The sequence below is a fragment of the Grampus griseus genome (assembly GCF_964374135.1).
Source record: "Grampus griseus genome assembly, chromosome: 1".
Classification (NCBI taxonomy): Eukaryota; Metazoa; Chordata; class Mammalia; order Artiodactyla; family Delphinidae; genus Grampus; species Grampus griseus.
The window spans coordinates 37,707,403-37,721,247 of NC_139017.1; the positions used below are offsets into that span (position 1 = coordinate 37,707,403).

At 37.9% G+C, this 13,845-nt stretch overlaps 1 protein-coding gene across 1 annotated transcript in view; it reads left to right on the forward strand.

Moving 5' to 3' along the window:
- Positions 1–13,845, forward strand: part of HMCN1 (hemicentin 1) — a gene marked incomplete at its 5' end in the record, with an annotated part of 521,222 nt that overhangs the window by 320,019 nt on the left and 187,358 nt on the right. The window contains 5 exons of the mRNA XM_082648266.1: positions 1,656–1,831; positions 4,212–4,308; positions 7,621–7,743; positions 8,505–8,666; positions 10,980–11,261. Coding sequence (XP_082504392.1) covers positions 1,656–1,831; positions 4,212–4,308; positions 7,621–7,743; positions 8,505–8,666; positions 10,980–11,261 — 840 coding nt within the window. The remainder of the gene's footprint in view (positions 1–1,655; positions 1,832–4,211; positions 4,309–7,620; positions 7,744–8,504; positions 8,667–10,979; positions 11,262–13,845) is intronic.

Here is a 13,845-nt window from a genome sequence, read left to right on the forward strand (position 1 = left end):
AGATTATAGAAGTTTTCATCTCAAACAGACTAGTTGTATATCTTTTATCTGTTGTCTCACATGTTAAAAACAATCCCACTCTTTTCTGTCACCCGTAGATTACTTTAGGCTTTTGGAAAGCCACATGTCTGTGTGCTGTTAAATTTAGCAGGACGGGCATCACAGATCTCTGCCCAAAAGTTCCACTGATCTGTTCCAACCATTGTGCATGGAGTTTCTTTTGTTAGCCTCATTTCCTTTGGGTTTAACACAAGTCCTGCATCCAGAAACAGCATAAGAAATACCCTCTAGTTCAAATGCCTTTCCCTGTGTAAAAGACATGGTAGCAGAGAAACCTCCTGGTTATAGAACACGATTATATAACCTCCTGGTTATAGCCCCTTAAGCTATAGGGACTAGCTTAAGTACCCTGCGTTCATTGTCATTTTGCCACATGCAACAGTACCAAGCTGGAAACAATGGCCAATGGACTATCATAATGTTCCTTACCACAAAAATCTTATTTCTACCAAAGCATTTGGAAAATCCTTTAGGATTCATTTCAATGAAACTTAACCTTTCTTGTAAAAAACAAAACAAAACCAAAAAAACTACAAATATGGTATGTTTCCTACAATCCTAAATAGTTATGGGATTTAGCGAGAAATGGCTGAGGAAATTCCCCTCTGTGCTTTTTTGGAGTGGCCCTTTTATAACAGGCCTGATTTTATCATTAGTTCATGATTTTGAATTATTATAAATATAAGCCTGAAAGAGTCCTTGAGAGCTTATGGAGCCCACCGTCTAATTCTTGGCAGGGCTGTACCTCGACCATCTGAGACAAATGATTGTTTACTCTATTTTTTAATACACCCAAGGGAATGCGGTTCCTTAAACTTCTCCAAGAACATATTTCACGATCTGACAAGCCTTATAGCCAGGGAATTCTAATTTTAATCTCATCAAAATTTCAACTCATTTCTTCTTTTTATGTAGTTGTATGCTGTACAGCTGGTCACTGTTTTAGTTTGGTCTTTAATGTATCATTTATCCCACATGGTCTTTATTCCATAGAAAACTGACAAGGCACCGTGAAAAACCAAAATGAGCTCTAAACTGCAAGTCAGAAGACTCCTAGTTTTGCCACCAATTAGTCATATTATTTCAAATAAGCTCTTATCTGTCAACCATCTTATGTTTTGCAAACTCTGAGGTGGGACAGGATGATCTCTTTCAACTCTATTTTTTTATTTTGCCTCTGTATTTATGAAATTTATTTTCTTTTGCAAAAATAAACATCAAAAATGTGTTTGCCTTTAATTCATTGTTATTTCCAAAATATTTCATGAGTGGTTTAATGCTTTGAAAATCTTAAGTGGTGACATCTAGTTCAAGAAGTTTCTTAAGTGGGCACTTGGTGAGAACTTCCAGTTCTAAAACTTTTTTACATGAAAAGTTAGTGAAAAAACTATTTCTGTTCAACAGGAACACGTTAATCAGTGATTTATGAACACTTGATTCTGAACGAAATGATGTGCAGAGGGTATGTTAGAATTACTGTGCTCCTACATCTAAAAAGAACTAATAAAATTATTCAGTATATGTCCTGATGATTAGTAAAGATAAGCAGTATGCTGGCCTCTTTTATCCTGAGGGAAAACCCATCTTTCACTTAGTTGCACCAAATATTATGGGAGAAGAACAGAACGTCTCTATCCTCATTAGCCAAGCTGTGGAGTTACTATGTCAAAGTGATGCAATTCCCCCACCGACTCTGACCTGGTTAAAAGACGGCCACCCCTTGCTGAAGAAACCAGGCCTCAGTGTCACTGAAAATGGAAGTGTGTTAAAGGTAAGCCTATAGATTCATTTATTGCTTCTTATATTATTCCTAAGCTCATGGCTTTGGTATTACCACTATCAAAATAGTACCCCTATTAAACTTTACAAGTATTCTACTAATTTCATCTTATAAAATTCCAGGAACGCTTTTATTAATGAGGTTTGTAATATTTTTCAGTTTTATGCTTAGTAAGGTTTAAATATTATACTTAACTGTCAATTCATGTTTGTAGCCAGAAGTCATTCAAAAATACTTCTAGGAAAATATTATAGAAATATTCTAAGGAGTGCATCATCTTCAGTCGTTCAGCCAATCAGCGAATACCCATTCTAGGTGCTCTGCATAGGGATGCAAAAAAGTATGACACATTTATGCAAAATGTCTTCCAATTTTGCATAAATATATGAAAATTTAACAGCTCATGAAAAATGCAATGAGTGCTCTAAGTCTCTAAGTTAATTACCAAGTGGATGATATAGACAGTACATTTGGGAAAGATAGCAAAACGTGAGGCTGTGGTTATCCAGAATAGTCTTGGAAAGCTACTTGGCTTTTTGTGGGTAGATAGGACAAAAGGCCTGATTACGGGAAGCAAGTAAGCTAGTGTGACTGAAACAATTTAACAAAGTGAATTTTGGAAATAAGGTGGACTACGTTGATTTAAGTGAAATAAGAGCTAACATTGAAAGCCAACTTAAGGAATTAGGATTCAGGAAGCCAACAGGCCATTGGAGTATTTATAAAATCCTCAATAACCGTATTTAGAATTGAAAGAATGGCTAAGTAATCTGCCTACGGTTACTAAGAGGCAGAAATGGGATTTGAATACAGGAGTATAGCTTCAGAATCCACGCTGCTAACCACTACACCACATAGTTTCTTGGTAAAGGAACATTATTACTGTCAAACAAGGAGAGTCTTGGGAAATGGATAATGATTTTCAACACAAAGGAAACTAAGACGCTTACACAAGGAGGATGGAAGTATAGGAGAGAGTGAGAGGGAGGTGAAAGTGTATATTGGAGGCAAGAGGATGGAGTCGTTCGGAATTATGATCCTGTAACGATGGAGCCGGTGAGGAAGGAAAGGCCGGAGTCACTGATGGAGGAAAGTAGGATAAGTCAATTGAGCTATATAGGGGGAAAAAAAGCAAAAAAAAAGCAAAAAGCACTGCCCCTTCTCAGAGGCAGACCCCAGAGTTCAAGAAAGCAGCTGGTAGAATTCTCAAACCTCAGCTCTGACTGAATGATAGAGGGAGACGATTGTACAAACCACAGGTCCCAGCACTGCTAGGGGAGAGCTATACGTGATTAGAACTCTCCTAGCAAATTTTAGTGAGTAGAGAAGTTCATTTCTTCAGAGCACGGATCCCAATAGAGTTGGGAAGCCAGGAGAGAGGTGATGGTGAAGAAATCCTAGGATCCACTGAGTCTCCACCACTGAGGCTAGCCAGGCACCCTGGAATGTGTGGGTCCATAGGAAGGAACATAGGGCGAAGACCTCATGGAAATGAAAACTTCTAGTGTACCCCTGCTGTACTAAATACTTTTAATGATAACTCCAACTCTAATGATTCTCTTTTGAATGTTTTAGCAATTGATTTCAAAGCTTTCAGCAATTATATACTGTTTGTTGTACCTCTTAGATTATCTTATATTCTTATTTATACCTTGTTTATTATTAAACTCTTTTTTTATGTTCACATACATTATATTCTCAACTAGATTGAAAACTCAAGTCAGAAACCATATATCACACCATACTTCTTTGTATCTTTTACCTATAGTACCTGGTACAGGATTCTCAATAACTGCTGAAAGGTCTATGAATAAATGATAAATGAGTATTAATGTATGTTGCAGATAAATATATGGAAAGTATTTACTGGTATTCAGTTATCTACCAAGCACCAAACTGGGTATTAGGAGATTGAGACTAATTGAGTATAATACATGGCTTGAAGAAGCTTACAAACCCAATATAGGAGAAGACATAATAAATTAATAGTATGGGTATTGTTTTACTGAACAAGGACCTGGGCATGGAAAGATTGTATATTTAAAGCCCTGAATAACATATTCAGAAATTAATTGTGACTTTTTTGTTATTTTATCTGAATCATATTTAAAAGGCCTTTCTAGACCTTCAACCAGTAGAATTAATGAGATTCAAATAAGGTATGACATAAAAGAATTGCTGAATCTTGATAAGTGTTGAATGTGGGTGATGGGCATATAGCCATCCATTTTACTGTTCCCTCTATTTTTTATATGTTTGAAAACCTTCAGAACACAAATGAAAAATCAGAGATCACAAATAACATTAATAGAAAAGCCCCAATTACTTACAAAATAGAAACTGTGGTTTCAAAGCATGATTTTGTTTTCAGATTGAAGATGCTCAGGTTCAAGATAGTGGTCGTTACACTTGTGAGGCAACAAATGTTGCTGGAAAAACTGAGAAAAACTATAATGTCAACATTTGGGGTAAGTGGGATCAGCCCCTGATTGTAAAGCAAATGATACAGCTTGTGGTTTAATCTTTGATTCTTTGTGTCAGTTCTTAAAATAACCAACCACGTAACTAAAATTGATCATAATACAGACATGGACACTAATTAATATGTTTAAATGATGCTGAACTGTCCTGAATATCAGCTTATATAATTAATTCAAGAGCAACTAGACAGATTTCTTGAACCTAAACATGTTGGTCACTGTAACTTTGATGTAGAACAGTTCTGCTCTCCTGCCTGATTAATATGCCTTTTAGCTTCTACAACTGAGATCCTCTAATGATTGAGTGTTCTCCATGAACAGAGAGTGTGTTGGTCAATTGAAAATAAGTCACAAGGCTAAATTGTGTATGTGAATTATATTTGTGTGTGAGAGAAAGAGGACACATGCACTTGTGGGTGGGAGATGGGATTACTCCGCTGACAAATGTGCAAAGCTATTCTTGCTTGAAGTTTTACTCTTACTAATCAAGATAATTCTTAGGAATAGTCACAACTTTTATATCACTGTAGTTGTTACACTATGTTCAAAAGTGTTCCCATTTCCTACGTATTCGCCTTTATTTTAAGTACTTCTTTAAATTCATTTATAACATATTAAGCTCTCTTAATTTTGATTGTATTTGTTTAAACTTTTTAATTTTTGAGATAATAACCTGAAATTTACCTTTGATTATAAAAGTTAATTCAAAAACACATTTTAAAATAAAAGTAGGTAGAGGAAGTAATCTAATTCCAATAGAGAATAAATATTTTATGTATAAAATGACTTGTTAATTATAAATCATTATTATCATTTTTAAAAATCTTGAGGAAAATTGTAAGAAGTATTATCATTCACCTGTAAAAGGATTTACTTTTAAATGACAGAGTTTACTATGCAGTACCTTTATATTTACTACATATTTGTTATGTATCATTCACTTCTGTTCCTACCTCCTTCTATCCTTTTTCTCCCTTCATATTTCCTTTCTTTCCTTTCTCTTCTCATTTCTTTCAAATGGGGAAAATATTCGTATAACTCCCAATATGGACAACAGTGAGCTAAGTCTTATCAAGTAAAGGTTGAAAAAAAAAAGAAAAGAAAAAGAAAAATTTGGAGTGATCAATTAGAAAGTGAGATGAAGAATTCATTTTTAAAATGCTGTATTAGAGATACCTGTAGACTATTCATGTGAAGCTGTCCTCTATGCCATCAGAATTATGAGCCTATAGCTCAGGAGAAAGAGATAACAGCTAAAAATGTGAGGTTAGAGACATGAGTGTATACGTAGTAGTTGAGATCCCTTAGCGAGAATAAGAAGAATGTGTACGAAAGAGTACTGTATAGAATGACCCTCACATATCACATAAGAAGGGAGACAGAAAAAGAGACCCCCAAATGGGAAACTGAGAAGGAACAGTCAAAGAGGGAGGAGGAAAACTGGGTAAAGCTTGTGTCATGGAAACTAAGGGACAATGGTGTTCCCAGAAGAAGAACACGGACAACAAATAAGTTGGACGTGGTTAGATAGATGAGTGAATGAATGAATGAATAATGGCACACATTGCAGAGAAGCCAAATGAGACATAAAATACAAAGTGTACTTTACAACTGAGTAGACCAATGCCTCTTAAAGAGGAAAGCAGGTCACAGTCAATGTGAGAATGAATGATAGGGGAGTGAAAGTCGAGACCTCAAAAATCATGTATAGAGTGACTCTGTGTTCTAGGTACTATGCCACATGTAGGCACAGAGAGCTTAAGAAGAAAGACAATGACACTGGTTACTGAGTTCAGTTTGGGGCAAGTTGAGTTTGACAGTGCCTCAAAGGCATCCAAGATGAGATGTTAAGTAGTCAGATATAAAAGTCCAGATCTCAGAGAGTATCTGCATTACAGGTACAGATTTGCAAGTGTTTGTATTAATGAAAGCCATTGGAGTAGAGGAGGTGGAGTTTGGGCTGGAGATCATGAATTTATAGTGGTGGCAATTTGTGTAGTTGTCATTTTCTTCTGTAGAATTTTCATCTGTGGGATAGGTGATGACAGAGTGAACTATAGGATTCATCCCAAGTTAAGGGTATTGCCAAATAGGAAGAGCAATGGTGCCGGGCAGTTGAAAATATTGGCAGAGGACTAGCTGAAATTACTGATCATGAAATCTAAGTTGGATAGTGAAGTTGGTAAATAAAAGAGTAAGCAGCTAGGTTGGGAGGCTTCTGAGAGGTTTAAGGACTTGAGATTCAATTAGGTCATTGAACTGAGAATTGGGAATAGTTGAGTGAAAGAGCTATAAGGATAGAGCAGTTGTCAGAAAATGGCCTAAATTTATAAATTAATAGGAGAAGTGTTCTAGATGGTGAAAAGAGTATGGCCTCTGTTGGAGAACAGGATGAGCAGATCAAGGAACTGAGTAGCCAGGTGTTTAGACGTGTGGATATTGAGTTCATACAGAATGTGGCAGGTCTTCATATAAAGAGAAAGGATAAAAACAAGTACCAAATTGTTCAGTGAATGGAAAGAGAATGACAGGTTCACAGATGGTGATAAGAAAAAAAGAAGTAAATGGGTGACATGAGCCTCAAAGGAATAGTGACTTTCATGGGGGTGCTTGAACAATGGCTGGAAGCAGCATTGGTGAGGAGGATTCTCCCACTCCTCACCTCCCAGGAGCTTGGGAGGATAAGCATCTATCACGTGATAATACTGCAGCCAGAAAAGTGTCCCAAGGGAGAGTTCAACCAGCAAATGCAGACTCAGCCTCTTTGAGTAAAGTGTGGGTAGTCAGAATTCACTTTGAGAGTTCCAAGCAGAAGCTGGAGATCAGTGGGGGGATACAGAGTGTGCAATCTAGGATAGGTAGCATGTCTGTTCCTCAGATCAAATTCCTTACCTCTGTTCTTTACTATATGTTATATGCCTGATGTCTTTCTATTTCTGTTCAACATCTGAGATATCAAAGCTGGAGAGGCACAATGGCTGGGTTAAATTTAAATTTGCTAAGTGTCTTCATTTCTTTTGGTGCAAGATGTCTAAATATCTAGACTGTATCTCCTTTTTATATCACTCTGAGTATTTTGATAATTAAGTTTCTATCTGTGAAAATGGGAAGTCTGCTATTAGGTATTTATTCTAGGTCTTACAGTTGACTTTTAATGTGGTGTTGATAGGTCAACCTCAAGTGCTAAATTATTTACATGTACCATTGGAGTGGGAACCTTTTTTATTTTTACATGCAAAGTGTTAGGGAAATTTTATTTTTGAGTGTAAAATAGTATTTTTCCTTTTTTTAATCTTTCAGTACCACCGAATATTTATGGTTCTGATGAACTTGCTCAACTTACAGTCATTGAAGGGCATCTTATTAGTCTATTGTGTGAATCAAGTGGTATTCCACCCCCAAATCTCATCTGGAAGAAGAAAGGTCAGTTTTCATCCTTTGACATTTATAAAATTAAATATAAATATTAAGTCAATTTATATTTTGTTTGAGAAACATGCCAACAAACTTTCTTAAGGTTTGCACGCAAAAATACCAGACAGCAGAATTGCTTTGTGTTAAATGCGCCATATGCAGTATTTCTACAATATCAACCTGAAAATTGTCGGTTTTGAGACTCACTGCTCCCAAGAAGAAATTAATTTTCTCCATTAATTCTTTTTTAATCAAATGCATCGTAGGGCAGCTATAATGATCAAGAATCCACCATTCAATGAACTATTTCTTTCTTCTTTAAAATAGGTTTAAAATTTTTCTTGTTTTTTAAAGCAAACATTTCTGCTGTATTTGTGACAGTTTTGTAATGTACGTTAAGATTGAATTCTGCAGTTGAACCGATTTTTAGTTATTCATCAACAAATACCTGTTTCCATTAAGTATCAGATCATCTAAATTTTTAGCTGATCTAAAAAATAATTCTTGTTTTACTTAAAGATTTTATTTTGTTTGTTTTACTAAGTATGTTTTCTTTTAAATGCAATATTGATTGAAAGAAAAATTTGCAGAAGATAGTCTTCTCTTCATCTTCCTCCTCCTCCTTTTGGCCTAGATTATTATACAGTGTCCTCTGCCTTTTAAGTATGTGAACTAGGAAGTAAATATATATGTATATATACTCATTAGAGTATATACACAAAACACCTTACATTTATGCTTCACATTCTGCCACTTGGTTTTCTTTGCAGGTTCCCCAGTGCTGGCTGATTCTGCAGGGCGGGTCAGAACTTTATCTGGAGGCAGGCAGTTGCAGATTTCAGTTGCAGAAGAATCTGATGCAGGGCTCTATACATGTGTGGCATCAAATGTTGCTGGAGCAGCAAAGAAAGACTACAATCTGCAAGTTTACAGTAAGTTATTAGTTAGCCAGGCTTTGGCACAATTTTTTTTTAAAAACCTCTCCATCCTTCCCTTTTAGTTTTTCTTCATATCTTTGAGAGTCATTCAAAGTAGTATGGTTATAGTATGGAATTGGCCGTCCATATCCACGGATTCTGCATCCATGGATTCAACCAACTGCAGATTGAAAAATATTTTTAAAAAATCCAAAAAGTTACAAAAAGCAAAAATTGAATTTCCACGCACCAGGCAACTGTTTACATAGCAGTTACATTGTATTTACAACTGTTTACACAGTATTTACATTGTATTAAGTATTATAACTAATCTAGTGATGATTTAAAGTATAAGGGAGGATGTACATAGCTTATATGCAAATACTATGCCATTTTATATAGAATGGACTTGAGCATTTGGGTATTTTAGGGTGTCCTGGAACCAGTCCCCTATGGATACCCAGGGACAACTATACCTTTCATAAGACCCACAAATTTTAATTGTGCTGACGTAATAAAGAGTAATGACTTCTTTCTAGCTGTTATTTATTCAGCAGTACAGCTGAATATCTGCATCAGCTTGCTGCTGGCAGGTGTATCAACGTGGCTGTAACTTTTGGGGGCAGGATAGTGTATGTGCAGAATGGAGAAGATGGCATTGTACCATAGGGTACATTTACAGTATGTAAAAATATCTCATTGTAAAGAGTATTTAATTTATATAAGATTTTAAAGTATTTGAAATATTTACATTACCTCATTTAATCTTTGCATAGCTGTGGTATGAGACAAAAATATTGCCTCCAAAATGTATGTGGAGGGCTTCCCTGGTGGCGCAGTGGTTGAGAGTCCGCCTGCCGATGCAGGGGACACAGGTTCATGTCCCGGTCCGGGAGGATCCCACATGCCGCGGAGCAGCTGGGCCCGTGAGCCATGGCCGCTGAGCCTGCGCGTCCGGAGCCTGTGCTCCACAACGGGAGAGGCCACAACAGTGAGAGGCCCGTGTACCGCAAAAAAAAAAAAAAAGTATGTGGAAACTTAAGCCCAGAGAAGTTTCTGTGACCAACTGAGGTCACATGGCTTGTATGTGACAGGATTGGCCCTGGAACACAGGATTACTAACACTGGTCCATTTTCTTTCCCACACACATGTGTATTTGAGTTGGTTTAATCTTCTTTCTTGGAATCAGTATCCACTAGGTGAATTTAGCTATAAAGTTACAGAATCACTGGCCATCGGCTTAAACAAATAGAGGTTTATTTTCTCACATAATGAGAAGCCTGAGGCTGGCAGTCACTGGAGTTGGTCAGCACCTTACTCTTACCAGAACAGGAGATCTAGGATCCTCCTGGTCCTTCCTTTGTTATCTGAAGATGGTTGCTGGATTTGTAGTATCAAGTCCACTTTGAAGGCAGTGTGGGAAGGGAAAGGAATGGTATCTTTCTCTTTTGGCAGGAGAGCAAAAAATTTCCCAAACCCACCCCCTCACCTCACCCCTGCCAGCAGACTTCCATTTAGACTTTTTAGGTCTACAGTGATTCCTGGGGTCACCTCAATTTCCAAAGAAGGCTGAGAAAGTCTCAGCTTTTCCAACTCCTGTAGTGAAGGGAAGAAAGGAATTGGTAACAGACATTAGGTCGTGAGCTAGGCTATCATATCTACTTTAAAATTAGTACTAGAAGACTTCCCTGGGTTAGAGCTACAAATGATAATTCAAATAGTTGTATAACTTCTCAAAAGCAGGGAAAGTAGCTAATGCAGTATTCTTTCCTTACTATATTGATAGCTTTATTTTAGTTATGAACCCATTTAGGTACATTGGAGAATTCTACCTCTCAGTACAGCAACGCAAGCTTTGCGCAGTGGCAGTATCGTAGCCAATGAGGTTTATCCGAGGCGCGATTATTGCTAATTGAAAACTTTTCTCAGTACAGCAATGCCATGTCTATTAGTCCTGGGTCTTTTCTTTAGTAGCTAATTTTTTGACATCAAAAATGAATTTAATATGTTTTGTCATATTATTCCTAGATATTTGTTTTTATGTTATTGTGCTTAGTAGGTTTTCTTAAATTTCATTTTGTAATGGTTGGTTTCATGAAGACCTAAATGTTTTCAGTGGGTATATTCGATTATAGCATGGTGAGTGAGCTTTATACTTTTCTGAATTTTGTGATTTTTGTTTTGCTGTAAATTTGTACTGCTTGTATGACCACAAGAAACAATAAAGCATTTTCTTTCAAAAAAAAAAGAATTTAACTTTGCGTGATGAAAATTCTTATATAAGACTTAAGGCAAACATTTCCTATTCTTTTCTTTTTTTTCCCCAGTTCGACCAACTATAGCCAACAGTGGCAGCCACCCTACTGAAATCATCGTAACTCGAGGGAAGAGCATTTCCTTAGAGTGTGAGGTGGAGGGTATTCCTCAACCAACAGTGACCTGGATGAAAGATGGCCGCCCTTTGACTAAGGGAAGGGGAATGGAAGTAACGGATGAAGGTCATATCCTTCAACTGAAGAATGTCCATGTGTCTGACACAGGCCGTTATGTGTGTGTTGCTGTGAATATAGCAGGAATGACTGACAGAAAATATGACTTAAGTGTACACAGTAAGTATAAACAGGCTCAATAGGTCCATTCACTGGCTGATATAATCTATAGCCTCCTGGATGGGAGATACAGACCTCAAGTGTTGAGTCTTTTATTTATAGTCGATTATTTTCTACATTTGCACCACTTCTTTAGATCAGTCTCATCACTCCTCCTACTATGCCTGACCTTCCATATCTTACCTTGCTGAAATAAGCATATATTGGATATTCTTTTAGGAAAGCACATAGTAAAGTAGATAATTATCTTCTTCAAGTACTTTTGATCCAGTGCTATCCCAAGTAACATTCCATAATTCTATGTTTTCCACATTAGCTGACTTGTCTAGTGTAAGTCTAGGTTCCTTAGAGCTTACTGACTGAGCATCAGATGGGCATAAGTTGTACTGAAGTCAGCTTTAAAATTCTAAGTAATGAGCAGTAAATGTCCATAGGAATGGAGCAAACATACATGTACTCAGGGACACCTATTTGTATGCATACAATTTGAATTGCATTTTTAAAATCTATAGAAATGGTAAATCTAATAGACATGGTCTTGTAACTTAAATCCAGTTAGAACATGCACAAAGTCCAGTATTAATATCTCGTAGTTTGCAGCCAATGGGTAAACCAAAGCTAGAGACTGAAAAGGAATCAGTCCTGTGTATCGTTTTGTTAGATTGTGGTTTTTTCATTCTTTTTAACAGGTGCTTACTATTTCATTATTTGAACGTTTCATACTTTATTTGATCAGTTCTCTAGGGAGGGACATTTAGGTCAGTTGTATTAACAAGAATTTCTGTCATAAAATTTCCTAGGCAAGACTGATGTTGAGAAATCAAGGTCTCAGATTATGCTAAATTCCAGTTGGCTCAATCTTCCATGTACTTCAATTCTGCAAGACCATTGAAAGTGGAGGGTGTCACTGGCCCTTCTCTGTGCAGAAGGAAAACATGATGGAGGGGTAACTTTCCATGGGGCTAATGAGGGACATAGAGGAACTCAAGGCCTCTGTGTAGCCTTGTTTTATCTATGTTCCAGTGCTGGCTTAATTGGGTTTTAACACTGGTTCTCCTCTGACCCAGCCCTTGCACTTGTTCAGGCCTGTTGGGTCAATGTGACTTGTCACTCTATCCTCAGACTATCCTGATTCTACTCTGCTCATTGCACAAACCCGTCTTCTCAACCCACTTTGTGTGTCTCACATTTTTGCATTCACAAGGCATATTTGACCTCGAGGAGCTGGTCACTCATGTCTTTTCTAGGCTTCTGGAACTGCCCCACCCCTGCCCCTCTTGGTTGGTCTCTAACTCTCAGGCAACTCCTTCCTCTCAACCTCTCTTATTGTTTCCCCCTACTCTTCCAGACTGTAGTGTTAGAATGCCCCAAGGCTCTGAAATGGGCAATACCTGCTTCTCTATCCACACTCTCTCATGGGTGATTGTGCCAATCCCACCCCCTAATGTGATTGAGCAAGGGAAAGACCTAGGAATCATCCTTGACTCCTCTTTTTCTCATATCTGGTGTCACTAAGTCCCATCAACTCTACTGCTCCTATTCTAGTTGAAACCACATTTGTCTCCATGAGCTGGATTGGGGTGAAAATAAGGAAAAAACCAGCAAGGAAACAACTAGCCCAAGGAACAAAAATGTGGTTAGTATAGATAACATGAAAGCTGGTGTGTTTCACGAGGTTTTGAGCTTCTAATTTGTTCGATTGTTTTTATTTTTTATTTATTTATTTATTTATTTTTGTGGTACGTGGGCCTCTCACCGCTGTGGCCTCTCCCGTTGCGGAGCACAGGCTCCGGACGCGCAGGCCCAGCGGCCATGGCCCACGGGCCCAGCCGCTCTGCGGCATGCGGGATCCTCCCAGACCAGGGCACGAACCTGTGTCTCCTGCATCGGCAGGCGGACCTCTCAACCACTGTGCCACCAGGGAAGCCCTGTTTTTAATTTTTAATACTAGAATTATTTGTTAGAAAATTCGGCCTATAAGAAAGTCATGAATCCATATTACCAGAAAAGATGAGTGACTCACAGAAAATCATTCACCACTATTAGAATAACAATATGAAAGTCATTTGGGGACTTCCCTGGTGGTTCAGTGGTAAAGAATCCACCTTCCGATGCAGCAGATGCAGGTTTGATCCCTGGTCAGGGAACTAAGATCCCACATGCCATGGGGCAACTAAGCCCACGCGCCACAACTACTGAGCCCGGGCACCTCAACTAGAGAAGCCCACGTGCCGCAAACTACGGAGCCCATGCGCTCTGGAACCTGCGCACCACAACTACAGAGCCCACATAACCTGGAGCCCTTGCACCACAACTAGAGAGAGAAATCCCACACGCCACAACTCGAGAGAAGCTCGCATGCTGCAACGAAGAGCCTGAGTGCTGCAACTAAGACCCAACGCAGCCAAGAATAAATAAATAAAATAAACAAAAAAAATTTTTTTTAAAGTCATATGTTGCTATTAGTGAGGAAGAAGTGACATTTTTACTTCCAGGAGTGTTGTCCTCGTCGTCGTCATCATCATCATCATCTTGTGATTGCTTATTTTGCTTACTGTTGACTAGAAAATGGAAGCTTATTTTT